Genomic DNA, 27,453 nt, shown 5'->3' on the forward strand with positions numbered 1-27,453 from the left:
AATAGTTGAGGGGCTCAGGGCCAAAGCGTTTTTCATTTTTTAGGTTGCCACTTACTATTTGTTTTTGTCACGAATTAAATACAGAAGGAGCTTGTGGCCATAGAGATTATTCATTAATATTAGCTGTTCAATGAAACACTAGCCATAACTAGCCAATCTTAATAACCCAGGGTCCCCTCAATAACCGTTTTCACAAAAACAACTGTTTTACCTGACAAACAGTAAAAAACTCCAAGTATATGCACTCATCCAGTCTCAATTACGTTGTACTTTGTGAACAAGTCTTTTTGCTTTATTTTCTAAGTAAAGAAGCCTTAACCAGTCGTGTACTTTAATAAAAGGCTATGTGGCATTTTGTTATTTCCTCAGCAACATTTCTTAGATATTCTGGGATGATACTAGAGGCTGTCTCATCTCCCTGGCTTTCCACCATATTTACTGTATATATCTGTGCTTTTCAAATTCTTGTTAAGGAACAAATAAGCAACATGGAGATTGCTAGCTGATGTTCTTACATGTACAATCTCACCACCCACTTCTAAGTCAGTATATCTGAATCTCTGTACACATTTAAATCGTGCCTAGACAGCTAGCATTGACCCAACGAAGGTTAATGCTTTTATAGCTAAAGTCTGCATAGCATACCAAACCAGAATTAAACCGAATGTTGGCGTGGGCATTGGGTGGCGTCTGGAAACTCTGAGCTGTCCGCCTACTTCCAGATTCACACACAAACCAAATTACACCACCATGACCCTATCTCATCATTGGAGTGGTCTTAAGAGAAGATTAAAAGAGATAACTACTTGTTTCAATCATATTAGCCCTACATATTACACAGTTATTGAGTTTAGTCTTTTTATTTTTCTCTACGGTTCTACCATGAACAACCACTTCAGGAACCTAATATTTTATTCCTCTTCAAAGTTTTGAGTACCCTTTCATTTTGCTGTATCAGCTTTGCTTTAATAGCTCTTAATTTGCTCAGAAAAAATACTGAAACTATACCCACTGGATCAAAAACATCTAACTGGTCAATGGCTGATGTAATATAAGTTTTCTCGAGGCTATAATTTGATGTCGCTCTCCTCAGTGTAGCACAGGGCTGGTTAAGAGTGTTAAAAATGGCTTGACAGATTCCCATGCTGCTTTATTTAGGCACAAATGAACCTGTTAGTGCAACTTTCAACAAAAGTAATGACTCACTATGTCTCTATTTGGGATGCGTGTTCTTTCTACATTTTTAACCTTACACTCCATTTTATTTTTCCACACACTGTGCAAACAAGCAAGAGGTGTGTAGTTCACCATGAAAGGACTCTCATAAACTTGTGTAAAACCTATTTGTCTGCTACTCTGGTTTTCATACGTATTGATGCCTTGCAGGTCGGGTCTCTTGCTGCTGGGAAAGATGCTGGATAGAGAGCGCACAGATCGCTACACACTGATCATTTCTGCCTCTGATGGCAGACCGGACGGGGTAAGAACATGGCCAAGACATTAAATCAAACAGCGCTGCAGATGAGAGTCACACCTCCTCGAATCCAATCCTCTTTCCACTAAGAAGTCACTCATCCAAATCCCTGTACAGCATGAACAGAATGAACCTTAGTGCTGTTTTCCAAGATGCTACGGACCCTAGATTCATGTTAGCAGTTAGAAAAATGGATATGGCAGCTGGCACTATTTGTTGGTTGTTGAAAATCTTTTTCCAGGACATAAATTTGAAAAGATTGTCCTTTTTTTAGTTCAAAGATATTTGAACTGAGAAGATACTTGTCTTTCTCAGTTCATTGTCCCTGCTGTGCTTTTTTTAAGTGCATCTCACCACAGGCCTGCTGTGACTGATCTGAATAGAGTATCTTACCATGAATTGATCATGCTGTGTTGATGGAGGTAAAGGAGCAGAGTGGGGTTTTGGGCTATTTTTTGTTCTTTAATCACAGAGCTTACTCTGTTCATTTCAAGTGTAATGTGAGCCTGCATCATTTGTCAGCAGATGTACAGATTTGTTGATGCTTGCCATAGCTGGCAGTATAGAATCAAGAAATCGAATTTAACTAGTCTCAAGCCAGAATTCTAATATTTCCTCGAATATCTAGTATTAATAAATGTGCCCAAAAAGTGCTTGAAATGTGATTATTTAATTCAACATTATGCCATGCTATTTTTTTAAGTATTTTCTTGTGTATATTTCAGTGGCTAAAGTCTAATACAGGTAGTCCCCAATTAGATTTTACGAAATTGATACGACAAAAAAAAAAAAAAAAAAAGCGTGGCAAGCAAAATGTGGCAGCGTATATGCAGGCTTGTCGCTTTTCTTTTTATTGGCCTCACCAGACACTGAAACGGAGCACACTGATCAGTCTCATCAGCTACAGGTGTGCTTCTTACTGATTGTTTTGCTCGGTTCCGCCCTCCACTTTTGACCCGGCACTCATTCACGTGCCCACTTCCACATACATACAGTATTGTATATATTGTATAGTTTGTGCATTACGGTAATGTAAATTTCGCTAAATGATGTACTGTCGTGTTAAATGATTAACAAATTACAGTATACAACCGCATGCTGATCACCATTTTTAAGACTCCTGGGTAGGCTAGGCCATGAAAGTCTGGGACAAGCTGTATATGGAAAAAGTTTTGGTATTTATAAATGTGTATGCATAACATATTGTCCCATTCGACTAACAGTAAGCTTCCAACTCAAGAAACTTTGGTGGTGATCTACTGGTTAAAATGCAAGTTCAAATCCTGCCATGGCAGTGCTGCCACTGTTTTGGCCTTGCACAAACACTTTAACCTTCATCTGCTCGGCTCAACTGTAAATCGCTCTGTATAAAAGCATCTGCCAAAATGAGCGAATGTAATCGGAAGCCTTGATAAGCAGTTTTCCAAATAATTCTCCGCTTACCTCAGGCTAGTTGAGCAGATTCCTGACAGCACATTTATCACATCAGAGCCATGAAAAGCATGCCCACACCTTTTAAGGTTGCTTTACCATTAAACGGTGCAAGCTTAATGGAAAACGAATACAAATGGTCTCCCATGTGCCCGATGCACATCCAGAATGATTTAATCAGATTCATCTTTAATTGGCGGGGAAATTTTTCCCTATGCTCTGTGGGGGAAATAATTATGCGTTGCCAACTTTTAAATAATAAAAAAAAGTGTGGGAAAGATTTCTTTCCATCAAATGCTCACCTCTTTCTCCTTGGCAGCTCATGCAGCTGTCCCTGTTCTTGCTGCATCCAATTACAGTGTAGAAAAGTTTAGACAGGCACGAAGAACAATCCAGAAGTCCAAAGCAATATTTGATATGCAGTGACCTTTCTTCAAGTATATGATCATTAGGCAGTTTTTTTTAAAACATACCTTCTTCAAGTTCTGTCTAGGGCAGAGTTGTGTAGCAAACAGACCCCAGAGTAAAGCTGACCTACTTGACCTTCATTTCAGGAGAGGTGTTTCTGCTTGCTCCGCTCAATAAGAGGCAGAGTTATCGCATCAGCGTTCTAAGCCATACTTGTCTGATTTCTGTCTAAATTCTTGCCCAAAGCTGCTTTCTTTTATGCTGTGTGTATGCCCTAGTGCTTTAAGAGTCTGTTTTTGAATTAGCTAATTTCCTGCTTGATTAGCGTGATTCAGTTAGCACAGATAATCTGGTGACATGGGTTATCAAACAAGTCGATCTTGATCCTTCTGATTTTTAAAGCGTTTGTAGAAGGCATTGTGGCACTAAAGGGTAAGATTCACAGTGATAGAACTTAGAGATTAAAACCTGTTCTAGCATGGCAAGGCCCCTGTGCACAGTGTGAGCTCCATGAAGATATGGTTTACAGGGTTGGAATGGAAGATCTTCAGTGAGCTCTGATCCCAACCCATTGAGCATCTTCAGGAATGGTGGGGGGTTGGAACTCTGATTGCACCCCAAGCCTCCTCACTCTACATCAGTACCTGACTTTCCTAACGACCTTATGGCTGAATGAGCACAAATCCCACAAACACACTCCAAATTCTAGTGGAACATCTTCCCAGAATAGTGGAGGATATTATAACAAGCAAGTAGGGACTAAATGGGATGTTCAGGAAGCACATACAAATCTTACGGTCATTTTGTCCATTTAGTGTATAAAAACATGAAGAACAACCCTGTAAAAATACCAGACTTCACTTTGATTGGCAAGGAAAATTATAATTTTTTTAAAATCACAAAAATCTCCAAAATACAGTGTTCACCGTGACAAGAGAGAGAAATTGTGAAAAAATCAAAAGCAGCTAGATTTTTTTTGGAAATGTGTTGTGTAGCGTATTCTTAGCTTAATGTAATTTTATGGAAATGTGTGAAAATTTCTCCTATTGAGAGACATTGAGTGATTCCATGCTGCTGTGTAAACATTACTGACAAACCAAAAAGCGAGTGCGTTTGTGTTTTTCCTCAAAGCGTTGTCACACCTGGCTCACGGTAGGCGTTACGCCGGCTTAATTTAAACTCAGCAGGCTTTATAACCACTGCATGAAAAATTTACAACCGCAATCTGTCAAACGCAGCACCTTTTAAAACTGTTAACCAAGAACTTCCCAGAAGAGCTTTCTATAATTTACTGCACTTTCCTTCACCCCTGGTACTTAACCTGGGTAGATATTAGAGACCTGGGTGTCAGTGTGGGGGTGATAGAGCTCTATCATCAGTTGGGGGTGGAGGGATGATAATAGACTGAGCTGATAGATGAGAAGGTAGAGATGGAAATACTGTAGCTCTTGTATTCCTCAGAACTCTCCTCAGTTTCTTAAAAACTGTTCAAGTTTTATTTAAGTTCAATGCATTAAATATAAGTTCTACAGCTTAAGGTTTTATCATGCTCCTGGACATCTGAATAGAAATATTAAACTTTGTTTACCTACTTTAAAACACTAACTAAAACAGCATTTATTCTAATACACCTACCTGAGTGTTTGACAGGAAATTATTTCTAGGAAATATACAATAGAGGAGGATTTATATTAATGAATCCAATGAAGCATTTCATAATCACAGCCGGCTTAGTCATAGAGCCTCATTGGTCTGGAAGAGAATCCAGGTACAGTGTCAGCTGTAATTTGAATAGCAGGTATTATCCATGCATCAGAGCATTTTTTCCCCCACTGCAAAATAAAACTATGATAAATGAAATGAACTAGTGAAAAAGGCTTTCAAAATATTATTGTAAACTGCAGACGAAATTGAAAGGAGGCAAATTTATATATTTGCATATATGAATTTATATATTTCATTTATACAGAGTGGGGTGAGAAGTGAATTGTATGTATTTTTTTTGATGCATCCCCTTTACTTTAATGCCCATTTGCACTTAAGCTGGCAGAGATTCCAAAATTGGTCATTTTACTTTAAATCCACATGCTTTAATAGACGTGATTAGGCACAAAGGAAATGTAAATGGTCCAATTCATATGTGTGCTTAGTATTGAATTTTTAAAAAATTAATTACTTTCTTTCTGCTAAATATTATATATAAGTTCTAAACTATTCAGTTAGATTTTTTAGTGAAAACAATGACTGATTTGTTTCTGCTGTGTCCAGCCTTTTAAAATGCTAATTTGCTTTGCTAAAGTCCACAGCAGTCCCTTCCTTCTCACACACTGTGTTTTTTGTTTTGTTTTGCTTTTAACTTCCCCACCATGCATTTAAAAGCTGAATGAAAACTTTAGATATGTCTTCGAAATACCTTTTCTCTGTTGTGAAATGTTCATCGTTGCCTTTCCCAGCGGTCGCCGATTTGTTGCTGCCATTTCCAGCCTTTGAAAATGCTAATTTGCTCAGCAGCTGTGGAAATTTTTCATTAGGCTCCATTCACAGCTTGATGATGATTGCAAATATGTTATCAATTTTGTTGGATCTGTGTAAATTAATCAGTGGAAGGGGGGATTTTTGTTTATGAAAGCAAACAGTGGGCCCCTGCCAAGTATAGGCTAAATTAATCTCATTCAGCTGTATACGGGCTAGATTTATTCACACACCATCATCTCAGCATAGGAATATAATGTACAGTACCAGCATTATTCAAAAAATTCTAAAGAAATGTTCAGCAATACAATAAATGTGGAAAAAGACTGACACTGAGTCAAGTGCACAATGCAAAAAAATTGAATGAGATGAAAATGCTTTGTATTTGAGTCATTTCTCCAACCTTGTTACACATTCCTGAAAAAGGCTCAGTGCTGTTATTCTTTCCAGAGGAGCTTTCACTGAATATTCCTCATAAGGCTACTGATAATAGTGAGGTGTTCTTGGAAAACCTGTTGTCTGCAGTGAAATTCTGGTGATTGGTCAGAAATCCTCAAACCTCTGGCAATTGCACGAATTTTATTAAAGCTGAAAAAAAGAATTGTTTTTGCCAAGCAATGAGTTCTAACCTCATGTTTTTTATTTCCAGACCTCAACTGCCAAGGTTAACATACTGGTGACCGACGTGAATGATAACGACCCCATATTTGACCTTACGCTGCCTCAAAGCCTCACCGTTCTAGAAGAGCAGGCAAACACATTTGTTGGTCAAGTAAAGGTAAGTGCACACCTCAAATGCATTTTCCTAAATCAGTTTATTCTCCCTTCTTTTTCAGACCAGAATTTACTTATATAGTGATTTTCCCAAAGGTCTCCCCAAATCAAACGTAAAGGCGCATGAGGGCATGTGTATTTAAGCATCCGCTTGGTGTGACATCTTCACCGCATTATATTGTTCCTCACCATATCATCGCTGTCAGTGCTCATAAGATTGAGCAGCACACTCCTTCTCTGCAGGTGGCTTTAATGAATCCAGCCCTAATCAGCGCCCACTGGGCAGATGGGCAGAGTGCCAGTGGTTTCACCTCGCCCTTCTGTCACACAAGCATGCCTCTTCCAAGCCTCTGCACTCTTTATAATTCTCCCAATTAAATACATTTAATTTAAATAATGTGTCACCTTCGAGGACATGGCGCAATAAGCAGCTTTGTTAAGCTACAAGATGTAATTAGTGGTTGAGATGAATAGGTCTGCACTGTCAGTGCAGTAATCAGAACATCACACATAATTCAGATGTCTATTTATTGAATAAGTTCATTTGGTACATGTCTGAGCTGTTGGAAAATTAGACTGGACTCATATAATAACCTTGTAAGAGGGTGTTTTTGTTGTTGTTGTTGTTGTTGTTGTTGTTGTTGTTGTTGTTGTTGTTTAGCCCTCCTCTCAAATACATTGTGCATTTTGTGTGGAAAATGCTATGGCCATACAACCCACTTTGTTTTTGTTACCTGAGCTACAACTCAAAATCCTGGGGAAAGTTGGGACACTGTGTAAAATGTAAATTAAAACAGAATGCAATGATTTGCAAATCTCGTAAATATATATTCTATTTACAATTAAAACAAACAAAAAAAAAAATCATATCAAATGTTTAAACTGAGAATATATACAATTTTATGAGGAAAAAAATAGTAATTTTGAATTTGATGGCTGCAAATGTTCTGGGTGTCCTTTGTATTTTTTCGTTTTATGATGCGCCAAATGGTGAAACGAGTGTAGGCAGTTCATCACTTAGACTCTTCAACTACAAAGTCATACTATTGTAATAGATACAATGGGAAGTTGAGCATTGTCTTTCTCAAATATGCAAGGCCTTCCCTAAAAAAAGATGTTTTCTGAATCGAAACATTTGTTGCTCTAAAATCTGTATATCTTGTGCCATTTAGTATTGATGGAGTTTTTCCCTAATGTGCAAGCTGCCTATTCCACAGGCACTGATGCACTCCCATACCATTAGAGATGTGGCGTTTTGAACTGAGTGCTAATACCAAGCCAGATGGTCCCTCTCCTCTTTAGCCCAGAGAACATGGTGTCCATGGATTCCAAAAAAAAAAAATCTAAATTTGGATTCAACTGACCACAGAACAGTTTTCCACTTTGCCTTATTACATTTGAAATGAGCTTTGACCCAGACAGACTGGCAGCAGTTTTGGATCATGTTGCAGCCATTAATTTTAAAATTACCTTAATTATGTCCGTAGTTTAAACATTTCCTATGTACTGTTGTGAATAAAATATGGGTTTATCAGATTTGCAGGTCATTGCTTTCTTTTTTAATAACATTTTACACAGTGTCCCAACTTTTTTGGATTTGAGTTGTTGATTTGACAAACAACAGCTGTGTCACATTTGTCTGAAATGCCATGCTGATTATGTATGTAGCAATCAGCAATAAAAATGCAAAAAATCTATTGAAAACTAATGATATTTTTTGTTATTTTTAGCCATTGCAGATCAAGCATTAATGTTTCTTAGCATGCCAGATGTGAACAAGGAGTGCACTCCTAATAAGCCAGGCGTGTTTTTCTGAAATAAAGAGAGTAACATTCTTGGCAGGTTGTGCAGTGCTCTTTTTGTATTTTTTTGTTCAAAAAGATATAGAGGCTTTGTGGTAGTGGTCATGTAATAAATGATAACTAAGTTAGTGTAGGGGAATTACAGAACAGAAAATGAACAAATAAGGAAAAAATGGGTTGAAAATCCAAAAATTGAAAGCAAATCCATTCAGTTCAGGCATTGCGTCAGAACTTGAGATGGCCCTGCTGATATTAGAACCGGAACATCATTCTCATCAGAAAGTACTAATACAGTGGGGCAAATAATTATTTGACTTTGTAAATGTACCCCTTTACAATGAAATGAACAGTCTAAAATTATCAATAATAATAATATATTATGATATGTTTATTTTAACAGAGAGAGACAAATATATAAAAAAAATCTATTAAAAAACCATTAAAGAAAGGGTTTAAAATAATTTGTATTTGATCGAGTGAAATTAGTATTTGATCCCCTACCAATCAGCAAACATTCTGACTCCCACACACCCAAATTAGTCCTGTCCCTGAAAGAACTCCTAATATTAACTTATTATGTGTGTAAAAGACATTAGTCACAGAATCAGCCTCTTCCATTTAAACATTTCCACCACCATGGGCAAGACCAAAGAGCTGTCAAAGAACATTAGGGACAAGATTGTAGACCTGCACAAGACTGGAATTGGCTACAAGACCATCAGCAAGAAGCTTGGTGAGAAGAAGACCACTGTTGGTATGATAATTCAAAAAGGGAAGAAAGACAAGTTAAGTTACCGTAATTTCCGGACTATTAAGCGCACCCACTGATTTTTACAAAGATTTATATTTTGAACATAAATACGCCGCACCTGTCTATAAGCCACAGGTGTCTACATTGAAACTAAAGAACTTTACACAGGCTTTGACGAAAGACAGTGTCTGTTACACGGCTTGTATCTAAACAGTAGCCTACCAAGAAAGTAATTGTTCACGGTCTTCCTCCTTTGTTTCACAACTATTGCTCTCGAGAGTTTATCGTGGGAAAAAAGTAGCGTTTTATAGTCCGGAAAATACGGTATCACCTTCGCTCTGGAGCTACATGCAAAATCTCACCTCATGGGGTAAGGATGAGAAAAGTGAGGGATCATCCCAGAATTACACAGGAGGAGCTTGTTAATGATCTTAAGGGAGCTGGGACCACCGTCACCAAGATAACCATTGGTAACACACCAATGTCTCTCTGCTCTGGAATGCAAATAAACGGGCCTGCCAAGTTTGCTATTGAACACAGAAATAAACACATGAATGAACACATGTGGTCAGATAAGACCAAAATTGAGCTATTTGGCATCAACTCGACTCGTTGTGTTTGGAGGCAGAGAAATGCTGAATATGACCCCAAAACACCATCCCCACTGTCAAACATAGAGGAGGAAACATTCTGCTAAGGGTACAGGAAGACTTCACCACGTGAACAATGCCATGCACTGTAGAATCTTGGATGAGAACCTTCTGGACACTAGCAAGATCACTGAAGATGGGTCGTGGATGGTCTTCTAGCATGACAATGACCATAAACATTCGGCCAAGGCAACAATCTGATGGTCTTGTAGCCCATTCCAGCCTCATGCAAACTTGTCCCTTTTGACAGCTTTCTGGTCTTTCCCATGTTGGTGGAGAGGTTTGAATAGAAGAGGTTGATTCTGTGACTGGTGTCTTTTAAACACATAATGAGTGGTTATTAGGAGTACATTCCTAAAGGGACAGGATTAATTGGGGTCAACGAGAGTCAGAATTCTTGCAAATTTAGTACAGAATCAAATACTTATCAAATACAAAATAATTTATAATATATATCATTAATTTATAAACCTACCATAAAAATTCTAGACTGTTAATTTCTTTGCAAGGGGTAAACTTTAAAAATCAGCAGGGGATCAAATAATTTCCCCCACTGTATGTTGTCCAAAGCCACAACCTCAGGAACCATTTAAGGTAATAAGCAGAATCATTAGCATGTTTTGCTTGGTTCACTTTGTTAATTTGGCAATTTTATAAATTATTTTCTTTCTTTTTCTTTATAATATTGCTAATACTGACCAAAAGTCTGAACTTACTCGATCCATCCCATCAATACGTGCTTTTGGAAAATCTCATCACAGAATGACTCCCACCCTCTTTTAATAATATAGTGTAACATATTCCACTGGTTCCGCACTGGAAGAAAGAGAGTCAGGGAAAGGTTCACCAAGCAAAGCTTAATCTACTTTTGATTCACCCTGCTGCTTTCCTATCCAGATCTCATGCTAGGGCTCACCCACAGTCTCTCTGTTCGGGACACCTTTGCAGCTTGACGTTCGCTGGCGCCCACTCATGGGTCGGCCTGCCTTCCTCCGGCGTTTGCGGACTTTCACTTTCTTGTGCCCACTCGAGTTTTTCTTGCGGACCGGCACGTCTTTTCTCAGTCACAGTTCGCTGACCCTCCTGCTCATCTCTGCTTGTTGGCTCTCTCTCTCCGAGGCTGGTGTCTAGCTCTTCTTTATTGGCGTCGCCGGACTGAAACAGAACGCACTGATTAGTCTCATCAGCTGCAGGTGTTACCGCTCATTCCATCCAGCTATGCTCTCCACTCGCTCACCGCTGGCACAAATAGCTTTTCAGCTTTTCAGTAGATTTTGGAGTGTGACTGTGAGGATTTGTGTTCATTAACCCACGAGAACATCAGTTAGGTCAGGTACTGATGTCAGGCAAAGAGGCCTGGAGTGCAGTCTTGGTTCCAGTTTATTACAAAAGTGTTTAGTGGGGTTGAGGTCAGGACTCTTGAATTCTTCCAGTCAGAACTTGACACACCATGTATTCAAAGCGCTTGCATAATGTACTGGGGCCCAGTTATGTTGGTGCATGATTGGAAGAAAACCTCTGAAAACATCTGTTGGCAATATCTTTTGGCACTTATTTCCACCTTGATTGACAGCATGGTAGCACTGTCTATATTATTGCTGCATCAGTGCTTACAGTCTCTATAGAGTCTCTCTATATTTATGAAGGTTTCTGTAAAGTTCTCTAACTTCCTCTTAGCATCTTAGCCTCATACCAGTGAATTAAATACATAGACGTGTATTTCCAGATGTAGTCACCATAAATCTGAGCAGAATAGGGCAGTTTTCTGTAATAATTAACTTTTGACGTTACTCACAATTGTCTAATTTCAACATGGTTAAATAGTTTATCTGTGTTTTTTAGACCTCCACTTTAAAGATATTTCAGGCTACTCATTTGTAGCCACTTGCTACTACAAAATGTGGTTGGATTGCATGGCAAGGACAAATCAAAATTAGCATACATACGTTTGGATTATTATTATTTTTTTTTTATGGTTACATTGAATATTTATACTTTTGTTACCTTTTAGATATATGTTCATTCATGAAAGGTAATGTGAAAAGAAAGAAATAAAGCTACTTACAAAGGAAAGTGGTGAACAGTCTACATCATTAGGGGGATCCTATTGGTCAAACAGCAGAACCCCTGCTTATCAAGAAACAGTACAGGAGGTCATGCTTACCCAACAATGATCACCCTGTACAACAATTCCCCTCTGCATATTATTATGCATTATAGCCTATGCCTGGGATAAGATCATTGGGCATATGATGAACAGTACACCAGTATTTCACATTCATGTTCACATTCATGCAGATGACTAGTTTATACAATTTTATTTTAACTTTATACCCTATATTAAATATACAGTACAGACCAAACGTTTATATATATATTATATATACAGTACAGACCAAAAGTGTGGACACACCTGCTCAGTCAAAAAGTTTTCTTTATTTTCATGACTATGAAAATTGTAGAGTCACACTGAAGGCATCAAAACTATGAATTAACACATGTGGAATTATATATGGAATTATATACATAACAAAAAAGTGAACTGAAAATATGTCATATTGTAGGTTCTTCAAAGTAGGCATCAAGAGAATGCCAAGAGTGTGCAAAGCAGTAATCTAAGCAAAAGGTGGCTACTGTTTGGTTCACTACTATGGCCTATCTTCTGAAAGCTTTATTCTGGACATTGTCATGCTCAAATTTAAATTACAACTTGGTTTATATCTTGTGAGAAGAAACTCATTAGGAAATATGGCAAAGAGGTGCAACTACTGTGTGAGCGGGAGTGAGAATAATTGTCTTGGAAGTGGGTTTAAAAAAAATAAAAAATAATAACCCAGAGCCCCAGGCAGCTTCTATTGAACCGCTCAACAAAGGTCGAAGACATGCTTTATGTGTTTTATACCCAAAAAGTGTTATTGGGAAGCACATTATGAAGCTTGCTTATAACTCCCTAATTCGCCCAGGTTAATCAGGATACTCACTCTTCTTTGGATTGGATTAGTTTAACATGGGGAGGATATGGGGGCTTTATAATAGCAAAGTCATTATTTACAGCTTGTATGTTCATGCATCTGGAAAAATTAAGTATATTTTCTATATTTGTATATATTTTTGTAGTAATATTTTATTGATAAAGATTTTACTTTTTTCTAAAAGAGGATTTTCTGCTTTTATATTGGTATAAAGAGGCTCCATGCATTCTTTTCTTTGGCAAAAAATGAGCAAAAAACTCATCTTGCTTTAAGAGAAACAAATCAAGCATATGATTTATTGGAGTTTAAAATAAGAAAACAATAAAATATATGATATTTAAAAGGAATTGTTAGAAACAATGTGGCTCAGGAAAGCTATTGATTTCCAAGCATAGGTATAGATTGTAAAAACGTTATGGTCATGTGGCTTACGGATTTGTGCGACCATACAGGGTTATTCTAAAGCAATTAATTAGCTGGCCTCCACATTATGGGTTATGTGCTCTAATTTATTTGCGCTAATCTCATTTAAATAATCTAATTCAGAGATTTTAATCATAATTATAATAATTCATAAGTCTGTTAAACTTTTCCTTTTTTTAGTTGATTTAGATGGATGGATGGATGGATGGATGGATGGATGGATGGATAGATAGATAGATAGATTAGATAGAATTAACAAAGTGCAGTTACATATGCAAATATATGTACAATGGATAAATAAACTGGCTCTGTGCAGTAAATAGGGGCAGAAACTGTAAGCAAATAAAGGTACAATTAGATATCTATATAAATCTTTATAAATGCAAATTAGAAATGAGAATATATGAAAGGTGAAGTATTTGTAAAAAATATGATATGCAAAAGATATGCACATTTTATGTACAACAATATACAACATAGTACACAGTGTATAAACAGATAGCGTACAAATATATAAAGATAAACTAGGATATTGTACTTAAAGTTAACTGCAGTTATACAAAAATAATATAGAATGTACAGAGTAGAGGAGAACTGCATGCGGATTACAGGCAGTAAAAGCAGTAAAGCATCAGTGAGACATCAGTGTCCTAACGGTGTAGTGGAGAGTTCAGTAGGTACAAATATATGTTCCATATCTACTTCTGGATGGAAGGGGGTTAAACCTGATGATGATGTGTGCCATGTGTGGTCATCTACTTTGGTGAAGATGTTTAGTGGGAGGAGTTGCCAATGATGCATAGGCTGGTTTTCACAACCCTTTGCAGGACTTTCCGTTTACAAAATGTGGAGCTGCCATACCACACTATGGATGTTAGTCAATACTTTCTCAGTCTAATTCTGGGCATCTAATATTCTATATATATTTAATGTTCAAAATAATGTGAGGTAATACATTTCTTTATTGATTTCATTTTTTTTTTCACTTTTCTCATCAAATTTACTAAACCACAACATTGCTAAATTCCGAATGTTAATTTTATATGTGGAATTGTTCCATCAGCTATTCTATTTAATTTGCTATTAAGCAAACAAGGCAGTTAATGGAATTTTTTCCGTTACTGCACCTTCTACATTATATCTATTCATGCTGATGAGTATGTTAAGGAACTCAGTGGCAGACTATGAGTTTTACACCTAGGCCTTCAGTGGTGTCCTAGCTGAATCAATCTATCTTTTGATGGACTGGTTATAGAAACAATCAATATTATACAGAAATGCAGTATACCAGAGTCTAACTCAATTAACACATATTAATGAGTCTCATTTCACTGTAGCCACAGCTGCTCTGCTTACATACATCATCTCTAGCAGAAGCATTGATATTAACCTCATAAAATGACCCTGGGTTTAACGTCCATTTTTGTGCATTTTGTCCGTGCAGTACGGTTTTCATGGGAATTTTAAATTGAAGAAAAGCATTGCCTTACCTTAGATTAAAAGTCTGCATTGTAAATCTCTTTGTAATATTTCTCCAACCAGATAAATTGTTTCTCCTCTGTCAGCCATTGTGGAATAAAAAAAAAACAGCTATTAAGTCCACACATTATATATTATATATATACATATAATTGTTTTAGGAACTTTTTATACACATTCAACTTTTAACTTAAAGTTCCACCTTAACAAATCTGTTTCTTGTTTAATAAAAATTTTTCTTGTTTAAATTACTCTAATTTAAGTATATCTTTGGGTAGTCTCCAGATAAATTTACTCCTAAATATTTATTTATTTTTCATCATCAATTCAATTATATTTCCCTACTTTTTGTGTAGGTGCATTATAATTAAATGTTAATGCTTGACTTTTGGAATTTTAAAGCTTATAACCAGATATTGCCTCAGACACCTCTAGGGAAATCTCATCCCATCTAAATGTGTGTGTGCATTTTTTTTCGCTGAAAGTGTGAAAGCCATGACAAAAGGATTTTAAAAAATATACACTTTTGCACTTACTAATTGTTTTACTTCAAATGGGAGAAAATTACATTTATACAATTTTTTGTATACTAATTGCCTTGCTATGTCATCTAAGTGACAGGAATGATTTACTGCACTCATTAATCAAATGTCTACAATCAGGAGAGTTTGTCACATTATGCATGCAGAGGAGTCTATAATATATATACAGATAACACTTCAGAGCTTTCTTTATTCCAATTTCCCCTTCGTTATAATATGGTTGAAATAAACAATTCAAATTCGACTTCTTCAAAAGAAGACGCTTCAGTTTTATTGTCTAGAAATATTCAGCCCAGACTGGAGATTTGCCAAAGGGAAACTAGGCTTTGACCTGGGCTTTCATAGCGAGTTGTAAAATGGACAATGTCATCAACAGTTATTCTACAGCAAAAGATTTTTTATTGTTCCCTTTGAAAAACATCCTGAAGAGATTTTATACCCTGATGACATTGCAATCCCAATAATTTGTAGGTTTATAGCTACTATTATTGTGTCTTGTTTTCTCATGCCATGAAGATTTTTTTAGCGCTTTCGACATAAGAGTCTCCTTTTATAAAAGCCATCACTGACCATATGCAAACTTTCAAATTTAGGTGGGCAGGTTTTTATATTTTGGTGATAGAAATATCTGAGAGTTTTGACCTTTGCAGGTCCTCATGAGAAAAAACTACTTCATTTCAACTGCAGATTTTATTAGGTTCTTAGTTTATTAGGAGGTAAAGGTTAGGGTTAGATTTAGGTCCAAACATATATTGGATATGAAGAAAAGCCTACAAGCTCCTTAAAAAATGGCGATTATTATTTGTAACATTTAAAACTGAGATGGATCATGTCTGATTTTATCTGTTTTTTACTATTAATGTGATACAGCAATCAGAATCAGAATCAAACATTTTAAAGGTTTATTGGTCAAGTGTGTTGGCACACACAAGAAATTTGGTTCCAGCTGTGGTGACTCTCAAAAGTACAGACATAAGTAACACTATACATTTAGCTTTGACTATACAAGACAAAACAGACTATTCGAGACAATACAAGACAATATAGACAATGCAAGTATCAAATATGACAATATACATGACAGAGTATATGACAGATCAAAAAAGCTAAATAAAAAATACAAGTGGAACATAAAGAAAAACATTTTGGGAAAACATGGTGCATGACAGTGATATAAGAACAGGATGTCCATCCAATACTGATAAAAAAAATCTCATCAGGGAGGCTGCTAAGAGGCTTACGGCAACATTAAAAAGGCTACAGGAAAATCTGACAAGTACTGATTACTCTCTGCATGTAACAGTATTCTCTCATGATGTATGCATATCTGAAATATTGGGTAAGGTGGCTAGACAAAGTCATTTCTCATGAACATTTCATCCTGTCTAAATTGGGAGAAACCAAGACCAAATATATTTTTTGTTCCAGTTTCATAATCAGCACAAAAATCAATTGAAATCCACATGGTGGGGGCAACATCATGCTGTGGGGCAGCTTCTCTTCAGCTGAGACTGGGATCCTCAGTTAAAGGGGAATAATGTATATTATTATTATTATAATGTATATATCTTAAAAAAATTATATAATGTAATACCTGCAAGTATCTGTAAGACAGTGGAAAATGGTGTAAAATTCTTCTGCCATGTTATTTTACATCACAAGTACCTGCAAAAAAAATGCTTTTTAAATCCATTATAGCAACTGCAGCAATAAGCATAACATTGTATATACAGTGGGTATGGAAAGTATTCAGACGCCCTTCAATTTTCACTCTTTGTTTTATTGCAGCAATTTTCTAAAATCATTTAAGTTCATTTTTCTTCCTCATTAATGTACACATAGCACCCCATATTGACAGAAAAACAGAATTGTTGACATTTTTGCCAATTTATATAAAAAAAAAAAAACTGAAATATTACATGGTCCTAAATATTCAGACCCTTTGCTGTGACACTCATATATATAACTCAGGTGCTATCCATTTCCTCTGATCATCCTTGAGAGGGTTCTACACCTTTATTTGAGTCCAGCTGTGTTTGATTATACTGATTGGACTTGATTAGGAAAGCCACACACCTGTCTATATAAGATCACAATGCATGTCAGAGCAAATAAGAATCATGAGGTCAAAGGAACTGCCTGAAGAGCTCAGAGACAGAATTGTGGCAAGGCACAGATCTGGCAGGGTTACAAAAATATTTTTGCTACACTTAAGGTTCCTAAGAGCACAGTGGCCTCCATAATCCTTAAATGGAAGACGTTTGGGATGACCAGAACCTTCCTAGAGCTGGCCATCTGGCCAAACTGAGCTATCGGGGGAGAAGAGCCTTGGTGAGAGAGGTAAAGCAGAACCTAAAGATCACTGTGACTGAGCTCCAGAGATGCAGTGGGGAGATGGCAGAAAGTTGAAGAAAGTCAACCATCAGTGCAGCCCTCCACCAGTCGGGGCTTTATGGCAGAGTGGCCCGACGAAAGCCTCAGTGCAAGACACATGAAAGCCTGCAAGGAGTTTGCTAAAAAACAAACCGGAAAGACTTCAAGATGGTGGGAAATAAGATTCTCTGGTCTGATGAGACCAAGATAGAACTTTTTGGCCTTAATTCTAAGCGGTATGTGTGGAGAAAACCAGGCACTGCTCATCACCTGTCCAATACAGTCCCAACAGTGCAGCATGGTGGTGGCAGCATCATGCTGTGGGGGTGTTTTCCAGCTGCAGGTACAGGACGACTGGTTGCAATCAAGGAAAAGATGAATGCGGCCAAGTACAGGGATATCCTGGACAAAAACCTTTTCCAGAGTGCTCTGGACCTCAGACTGGGCCGAAGGTTTACCTTCCAACAAGACAATGACCCTAAGCACACAGCTAAAATAACGAAGGAGTGGCTTTACAACAACTCCGTGACTGTTCTTGAAGGCCCAGCCAGAGCCCTGACTTAAACCCAATTGAGCATCTCTGGAGAGACCTAAAATGGCTGTCCACCAACGTTTACCATCCAACCTGACAGAACTGGAGAGGATCTGCAAGGAAGAATGGCAGAGGATCCCCAAATCCAGGTGTGAAAAACTTGTTACATCTTTCCCAAAAAGACTCATGGCTGTATTAGAGCAAAAGGGTGCGTCTACTAAATACTGAGCAAAGGGTCTGAATACTTAGGACCATGTGATTTATCAGTTTTTCTTTTTTAATAAATCTGCAACAATGTCAACAATTCAGTTTTTTTTTCTGTCAATATGGGGTGCTATGTGTACATTAATGAGGAAGAAAAATGAACTTAAATTATTTTAGCAAATGGCTGCAATATAACAGAGTGAAAAATTTAAGGGGGTCTGATATTGTATATGTACTATGTCGAATGCCCTTTCACAGTAAATGTTTCCATTTGTTTACTGAGGTCAAGGTCAGGGTTATGTTTAGGAATGTACACAGCAATGAATTAGTAATCATGATTTCAACAGACTTCCTTACGAAGCTTAATAAATGATTAAATGTGTGTGTGTGTGTGTGTGTGTGTGTGTGTGTGTGTGTGTGTGTGTGTGTGTGTAAGCATGTGTGTAAGTGTGTGTGTGTGTGTGTTTGTGCTTGTACTCTCAGGCTTGCTGTATAATTCATGGCAGGAGGCAGTCTCACGGTCCAGTGCAGAGCTTATCAAGGAAACACAGTGGCTCTTTTGCCTGCTTTCCAACAAGCTTCTTTCAAGAACATGCACTAAAAACAATACTAAATGCATAGTGTTGCCACTCTGTTGTTTTAAAATCCTAAAAGAATGATGTTAAATTCTAGCCACGCTGCAGAGGAAGATGTTTAGATTTTATTTTTTATTTTTATATTTGTAAAAGACCAGGCTTTATGTACAGTATACATAAAGAGAAAGATATAAATATGCATTAATGTCTCATTAACATTTTCCGGTTTGAGAGATAGAATGAAAAAAATGAGAGCGAGAGAGAGAGAGAGAGAGAGAGAGAGAGAGAGAGAGAGAGATGGTGCTATACACGTCAGTTTAAGCCAGTGCACACGTGCAGTTTACTGCAGCCAGTCAGAGATGCTGCTGCTGCTGCCGTTGATCATTCCACAGAGGAAGCTATGTAAACCATTCATTACCTCTATGGGCCTAACAGATGCACTGGGTTGCTGATTAAGCACTTGCTCTTGGGACATCCTGTGAATGTCTAGAAGCAGGAATTTAATGAATGGACTCATTCAAAGGAGCTTCATCGGTTCTGCTTTAGATTATTCTCTTTATCACTTATCTGAGTGGCAGAGGTCCACTCACCATAATTTACTTTAAAGTTAGCCTACTGTAGATCACCCGCATTTGTGATGCTATAAATTAGTTAAAAATTATTGGATGGAAGGTGTATGTTCAACCAGGTAGTTCCATCAGTTTAATCACCGTTTTAAATTGATCCACTGCTTTATAAAAAATTGTAACTGTAGTAACCTAAGGTTACAGCTCCATACACAGTGAATCTGCTGACATGGCACAGATTCGCTCTCTTTTTCTTTCTCTCTCTATCTTTCTCTAATAACTCCTTATTATTGCGGAGTCATTCAAATAAATATTAACACACTACTTTATCTCTGTGCATGATTTAAAGTTGAATTCTACCTCTAAATAATTACATTCAAAGAATTGTACATATATAAAATAAATAAAAAGAAAATCAACTATTATTTTAAACTATTAAGTCAGTGACAAACATCAATGACCGCTTTAACTTTAACATCATGCGTTAAAATTGTATATCACACACATAGCCTGGATTATCGCATGTTTGTTCTTGTACACCACAGCAAATTTAATAATGACTTTTTTATGTATTACATAATGATTAATAAGGGAGGTTCCCTGGTGGTCTAGTGGTTAGGATGCGGCGCTCTCACCGCTGTGGCCCGGGTTCGATCCCCGGTCAGGGAACCAACCCCAGCCATTAGGGTTGCACAAGCCAGTGCACTCTTAGTGTCGATCCCAAGCCCGGATAAATGGGGAGGGTTGCGTTAGGAAGGGCATCCAGCGTAAAAACATGTGCCAAATCGAACATGTGGTTCATGAATATGGATGATCCGCTGTGGCGACCCCTAATGGGAGAAGCTGAAAGGAAGTTACATAATGATTAATAAATCATTATGTTTAATGCTGGAACAGCAATGAAACAAGTTCTTGTTATCGCACACAACTGCAAACAATTATTCCCATACTGTACCCATCCCATATACTGCAGACTGTATGCTGCTGGAAAATTCCTCCCAAAAGAGATTAAATATTCATCTTCTTACAAAAACAACTGTACATTTGTCTTTGTTAAATGGTCCCATTTATGTTTATGTGCATATTATTAGAATCTGATTATGTACAAAACATATATATTATAAAAGTCACTCTGAATAACTTGTAAATATATAAAACAATAATTAGAATTAACATTGGAATAACTGCCTTAATATTAAATGTAAGGAATTAAAAGATTTGTATAGAAGAAACTATTGTGATTATACATATGTTATACATCTGGATGGGTGATTCTTTACATTTGCATCCTTGTTTGTGTGTGTTTGTGTTTATAGGCCATGGATTCAGACCTGGGAGTGAACGGGCAGGTGCATTACAGGCTGCTGAGCCATTCCGACCTCTTCCAGATCAACGGTGATGGAAGCATCTGGACAACAGCAGCTCTAGACAGAGAGCAGAGGGAACATTATGAGTTGGTAGTGGAGGCGTGGGATGCAGCACCAGACCCTCGCAGAGCCTCCATCATACTCTCTGTCACAGTTCTGGACATAAACGATAACAGCCCAGTGTTCTCCCAGCCATCCTACACTGTCATATTGCCTGAGAACAGCCCGCCGGATATGACGATCCTAAACCTTACTGTGAGCTTCTAACACACACACACACACACACACACACACACACACACACACACACACACACACACATGCACACGCACACACAAATACACACAGTTTGCAATGCAGGTGAGCCTGTGCCCACTGTAGCCTTAATATTCTTGTTCTTGGCTGACAAAGTGATGCAGTTTTCTGCTGTTGTAGCCCATTCACCCTTATATGATATGCTTTTCTGTTCACCGTGAACATAAAGAATGGCGATCAGCACTTACAACAATACCAGGTCATATGACACAAACAAAACCATCAACCTTGCATCATTGTTGACCTGCATGTGTATGATTTTACACTTTAACCTTCTGCTGCATCATCATTTCTTGATCAAATAAGTGCGCAGAGCAAATGGGTTAAGGTGTTCTTAATAAAGTGGTCAGTGGACGTATCGACAAAGTAAATCCTTTCCTCTTTAGCTTGCACACCGAGCTAGATCACTTGACTGCCGCTAACGATCACACACAGCTCTGTTTGAAAGACCCATTAAATTATGTCTGTTCTCAAATAGCAGATAGGAAACGTCAGATCTGTGAAAGTTGTAAGATCAAAGACTTCCTTGCCCAGACAGGTTTGTGTGACCTGAGGGCTCAAGATAAGGTAATAAAATCAGAAAAAAAAGAAGGAAAAAAACGCTTTCCAGGATCAAATGTCAACAAGTCGATATTTGCAAGAAGCAGCGTAGGCGTCTGTCGATTTATGCTGTAAACCTTCAAATCAATTTTATTGTTCTTCTGTCTATAATTTTTTTTTCTCCATGCTCCATTTAGCGACTTCAAGGTTTAACCTCTTTTTTAAAAGCAACTATTCGGACTATATTTTTTTCTCTTATGTATTTATTATATCTTGTGCATTTCTTGTATCGATGAACTCTGACATTTCTTAGGCTAATCACTTCTTTTTGATACGCATATTCAGTTATAACCTTTAAAAAGGTGCCAGAAAGAACCAGACCAATGCCATAAAAGAACCATTTTGGTTTCTCAAAAAACCTTTTAATATATGAACCACATTTTAGTGACATAAAGAAACTTTTTTTGATACTAAAACGAACCATTTTGAGGTTAGGAGGTCAGGGTATGGGGTTCAGGTTGGAATTAGGGTTAGGGGTTAAAGTGGTAGGGTTTGGGGAATCCGTCGGAAAATCTTTTTTTTTTTTGGCACAATCCTATTTATACTTTAGACTTAGAACCTAAATATATATATATATATATATATATATATATATATATATATATATATATATATATATATATATGAACATTTTAAATAAATGGAAAATGTAATAACATTCAATGTTATTCACAGTTATATTTTTTATTAATTACTAACCATCATTATCACACCCAAGCTACAGATATTGCAATATTTCAAATAAACACAGTATAACAGAGCGCTGCATCACAGACAGGTATCTCATGAAGTGAGAATGAATGCTGTTACTAAAAGCAAGAAACCTAATGAAAATTAACACATTTCAACAAGTCTCCTTTCACTGCAGCCACAGCTGCACCACTCCGCATACCTCATCTGTAGTAGAAGCATCAATATTAAACTCAGAAATTAAGTCAGATTTTTTTGTGCGTTTTTGTCACATTTTTTTCACGCATTATGATGGTTTCAGGAGGATTTTAAGTAAAGGCAAGTCATGAGTTTGTGCAAATTCTATGGGAAAAACACAAAAGTATAAATAGTTCATGAAAAAGCTTAACTGTTAACTGTTTTGGCTGACCTTTTCTCACATTGTCCAGCTTTTCTTGAAAATGCAGTCTTGTAAATGTCCTTGGAAGAGTTTCTGTGACCAAATCAATTTCCTCACCTCCTTCAGAAACTGCGGAATCCAAAAAAACAGCCAATACATCCACATGAATGTATTTGAGCTTGTGCAGTTTGTAGCAAATGCAGTTTATTAGCTCTGATTAGTGCGCTCTATGACAGTCAATCAAAGGACATGGAAATGCAGACATGTTTGGACATCTTCAAGCTGTGCAAGTTGCGGAGTGAGCAAGTTGCAATCTGACTGGTTAAAACAACAGCTTCCAGCAACATCGATGTGAATCAATAGGACGCCTGCGGTGTTCACAGTCCTGGCCTTAGAGCAATTTCCTTTAACCCCCGCAATGTGTGACGACTGAAATCTGATTGGATGGAAACTCAAACCGAAACACAGCTGAGAGAAAAGCTATGAAATGCAGAGAATAGACTACTGGGAATAATTTTATACATATTCATGGACAAAAATATATTAAAACCTAAATCGGTGAATCTGATACAGTTTATGCCAGCAGAGAAGGCTTTACTGGCCCTGACTGCCCGCTCCTGATTATTAATTGATTAAACAGTCATATATTTATGAACTGTTCCAATGTATTCAGGCTAAGTGAAATAAAATATGATCAGCTTTAAGATTGAGTGTGAGGAACCTTTCTCTATTCCAAAGAACATTGATTTCCTCCAACTACATTTTTTCTAATCAAGAGTTTCTCAGCTGGTACAGATTCTTTACAGAACCATGCATTTAGGCACAGTGGCATTTACAAACTAATTTTCAAGAGTGTAGTTGAAAAATAATATGGTACATTTTTTTTTAAATCATGTCTGACACCTATTTAACTTTTCAAGCTAGTTATAAGATAAAGATACCTCCCTAGAAATGACTTTATAATCAGAGCTTCCCAGTGCCCAGAGGATTTTGGCTTTACTTTCCAACACTGTGTGGAATATCTGCCCTTGTTATCTCATTACCTAATCATCACATACCTGTTGTTCTCTAATGTTTTCTCTTCTGAGAGCATGTATTGGGTCTTATCACTGGTTTTCACACGTTTGTAATTGCTAGAATCTCCAGGTGAATATAGACTGTGTGTGTGTGTGTGTGTGTGTGTGTGTGTGTGTGTGTGTGTGTGTGTGTGTGTGAGTGTGTGTGAGGGTGTGTGTGTGTGTGTGGTGCAGCTTCATATAATGCACTGACAAAATTATCATTCCATCAGTGACAGACCTCCAATGACATGAGCTGGGAGGCTTTGCTGACAGCCTTATCTCTCTCAGAGATTAGTGGCCATTCTGTCTGTGTCATGTTCTCCTACACACACACACACACACACACACACACACACACACACACACACACACAAATGAAAGGTTCCTGACTTCCTGGGCTCTTCTCTGAGCTGCAGCAGTACTTAGCACTGCACTTCCTATTGGAATATGAAATCTCTGGAAAGGAAATCACAATAGGATTTTTCCTACCAGCTTGTTCTCTTATTATTAGGTCAGGGTCAGATGTTTTCAGGCATTTCTAGTAAAGAATTTAGTTCGTTTTGAGTTCAGTTAGTTAGACTTTAGTTTAGTGTTAGCATGAAATTTTCCCCACCTCAGGCCTCCTCACCCTACATCAGTACTTGTCTTTACTAACACCCTTACAGCTGAATAAGCAAAAAAATCTCCACAAGACAAGCACAATCCAAAATCTAGTAGAACAGCTTCCCAGAAGAGTGAAGGTTATTCTAATAGTAAATAGAGACTAAATGTGAAACGGGATGTTTGATAATTCCATACGAAACTTTTGCTCAGGTCTCCACATACTTTAAACTAAATAGTGTATTTAGAACCAAAACACACTTCTTCTTTTTTCAGCTGCTCCAATTAGGGGTCACCACAGTGGATCATCCGTCTCCATAACCCTCTACATCTGCCTCTTTCAAACCAAGTACCTGCATGTCTTTACCACATCTATAAACATCGTCCTTGGTCTTTCTCTTGTCCTTCTTCCTGGTGGCTCCATCCTCAGCATTCTCCTACCAATATACCCCATGTCCCTCCTCTGCACATGTTGAAACCATCTCAAACAGGTTTTTTCTCACTTTGTCCCCAAAACGTCCTACATGCGCTGTCCCTCTAATAAACTAGTTTCTAATCTTGTCCATCCTCGTCACTTCCAATGAAAATCTTAACATCTCCAGCTCTGCTACCTCCAGCTTCACTTTCTGTCTTTTACTCAATGCCACTGTCTCTAAACCATACAAAATCGCAGGTCTCACCACAGTCCTATAAACTTTTCCTTTCACTCTTGCAGATACCCTTCTATCACAAATCACTCCTGCCACTCGTAGGTACCTAAACTCCTCCACCGTCTCCATCTCTTCTCCCTGCAACCGAACCACTCCACTGCCCTCCCTCTTATTCACACACATGTAATCTGTCTTACTCCCACTGACTTTCAATCCCCTTCTCTTTAGCATGTACCTCCAGCTCTTTAGGCTCTTCTCAACTTGCTCCCTACTGTCACCACAAATCACAATATCATCTGCAAACACGATAGTCCACGGAGAATCCTGTCTGACCTCGTCCGTCAACCTATCCATCAACACAAACAAGAAAGGGCTCAGATTTGATCTTTGATGTAGTCCAACCTCCACCTTAAACCAGTCTGTCATTCCTACTACACACGTCACTGCTGTCACAGGACTAAAACACTATTTACACTAAAAACGATGTACATGAATAGCATTTGCAATAAGAAGTAAATATGAACATAGGCGAATGAGATATTCATGACTTAGTAATGTGTGTGAATGAGAAGATTGAGAGTAGCCACACAGTAAAACAGCATAATCATTGTGCTGTGTGCCACAACTGGTGTGTGTACTTGCTCGCTTCCTCTCTTTATACAGTACACCATGAAACTCGAACAATAAACATGAGTTGTGACCGTAAGGCAACATCCACATACACACTACAATCAACATTAGCAAGCACATGAGAAAGAAACGCACAGAAAATAGGTCTTCATTAGTGCAACACATTAGGTGACAGATTCACGTAATTTGTGCCACATTGCATGTGTAGCAGCCTGCAAAAACATATTTTTTTCCACCATGTCTATTAAACTGGCTTCTTATCTACCTAATTGTTTTCTTTTCCGAAAGCCCAGACATGTTTAAAAAGATAATATCACATGTCATTCATATTTATCATCAAGTTTAGAAACTTTGTTTAATTTGCAATATTTAATTAAATGTCAAAAACCCAGTATTTTTTGCCAGACCTTGCTTTCATAAATTTTTGCAAAAGACACATTGACGTTTGGCAGATTTTCCAGTTCTCCACACATTTACCCAGCATTTCAAGTTTAAAACTCCTGCTTTTAAGATTGCCCCGGTTTCAATAAAAACTATTGGGGCCCCTCAGCAAGGCCCTTAACCGTATGTGCTCCAGGTGAGCTGTATCATGACTGACCCTGCTTTCTGTCTTTCTTCATTTAGGCTCGAGATGCAGACCTGAACTCAAACATCACCTACCGTATCAGAACCACAGAAGCCAGGAGGCTGTTTGAGCTCAACCCTGTTACAGGAGAGCTAAAGGTGTTGTACACACTGGACTTTGAGAAGCTTGCTCCTGAGGAGACCACACACACATTTATAATGGAGGCAGTGGACCACGATGGGAGTATGCCACCTGGTTTAGCCACCGTTACTGTCACGATAATGGTAAGCTTTCTTTGGCTTAGTACCACACAGTACTGGTATAATTGACTGCAAAACAGTGCAGTTTCACACTTGCTTTGGTAGATTATCTCACTAGATGTTGGATGATGTAACCGCTGTAGTCATAATGGCTCTCTCGCTTGAAAAAATACACAAAAATCCTTTATAAAATGGCTACAGTGAAATTGTATTAGTTTAATGGAACCTGTAATGGAGCCTGTGGGATCTACTGGTAATATGTTGCCTTTTATTGGTGGCATGCTAGAACAGTAAATACCATCAAGACCAATAGAACTTGTAAATCTACTGAATACAGGAAGGAACCATTAGGACATCACCAAGCATTTAGTTTCCAGTTTCCATGTGTGGGAGAGCTGATGGTTCAGGGGAAGGAAAACCACTCAGGACAGGACCAGTTCCAAGCAAATCGGGTTTATTTAATCGATCAGTGCTTTATTCACACGCTCACAAGCACACACTCTCTCCGGCACACACACTCTCCGGCAAACACACTCTCGCTCCTCTTTATGCGCTCCCTCTGATCACTGCAAAGAGAGAACATTCATTAGTCAAGATCTCCCTCATGTGTATCATTTCTACGCCTTTCTGCTCCCGGCCTCGCCCTACATTCACAAATCGGCGCTCGGCCACGCCCCTGCTGCCACACCATGGTTTGATTATAATGATTAAATGATGCGCACAAATGCAAAATGTAATGAAAGCTATTTGATAATGGTTGTAATAGTTAGCAGTTAGCAGGAAAATCACCCTTTAGACGAACGCTTCATATTGAGAGCTGGCATGTCCCATTGTTTTTTTAATATCTGTATGTAGACGTGATTTCTTTGCTTTCTTGTCATGTCTTCACTCATGTTCAGTTGGTTCCTTGT

General features: G+C 37.8%; 1 protein-coding gene and 1 non-coding gene across 2 annotated transcripts in view; both read left to right on the forward strand.

Annotated features, from left to right (window-relative positions):
• Window positions 1-27,453, forward strand: part of pcdh15b (protocadherin-related 15b) — a 212,322-nt gene that overhangs the window by 115,214 nt on the left and 69,655 nt on the right. Inside the window, exons 18-21 of the mRNA XM_046853892.1 lie at window positions 1,387-1,480; window positions 6,435-6,563; window positions 20,745-21,050; window positions 26,342-26,566. Of these exons, the coding sequence (XP_046709848.1) occupies window positions 1,387-1,480; window positions 6,435-6,563; window positions 20,745-21,050; window positions 26,342-26,566 (754 nt within the window). The remainder of the gene's footprint in view (window positions 1-1,386; window positions 1,481-6,434; window positions 6,564-20,744; window positions 21,051-26,341; window positions 26,567-27,453) is intronic.
• Window positions 20,026-20,097, forward strand: trnae-cuc. Its single transcript has one exon. It is a non-coding gene; the product is annotated as a tRNA-Glu (tRNA).

Source organism: Silurus meridionalis, chromosome 7 (assembly GCF_014805685.1).
Source record: "Silurus meridionalis isolate SWU-2019-XX chromosome 7, ASM1480568v1, whole genome shotgun sequence".
NCBI classification, from domain to species: Eukaryota; Metazoa; Chordata; class Actinopteri; order Siluriformes; family Siluridae; genus Silurus; species Silurus meridionalis.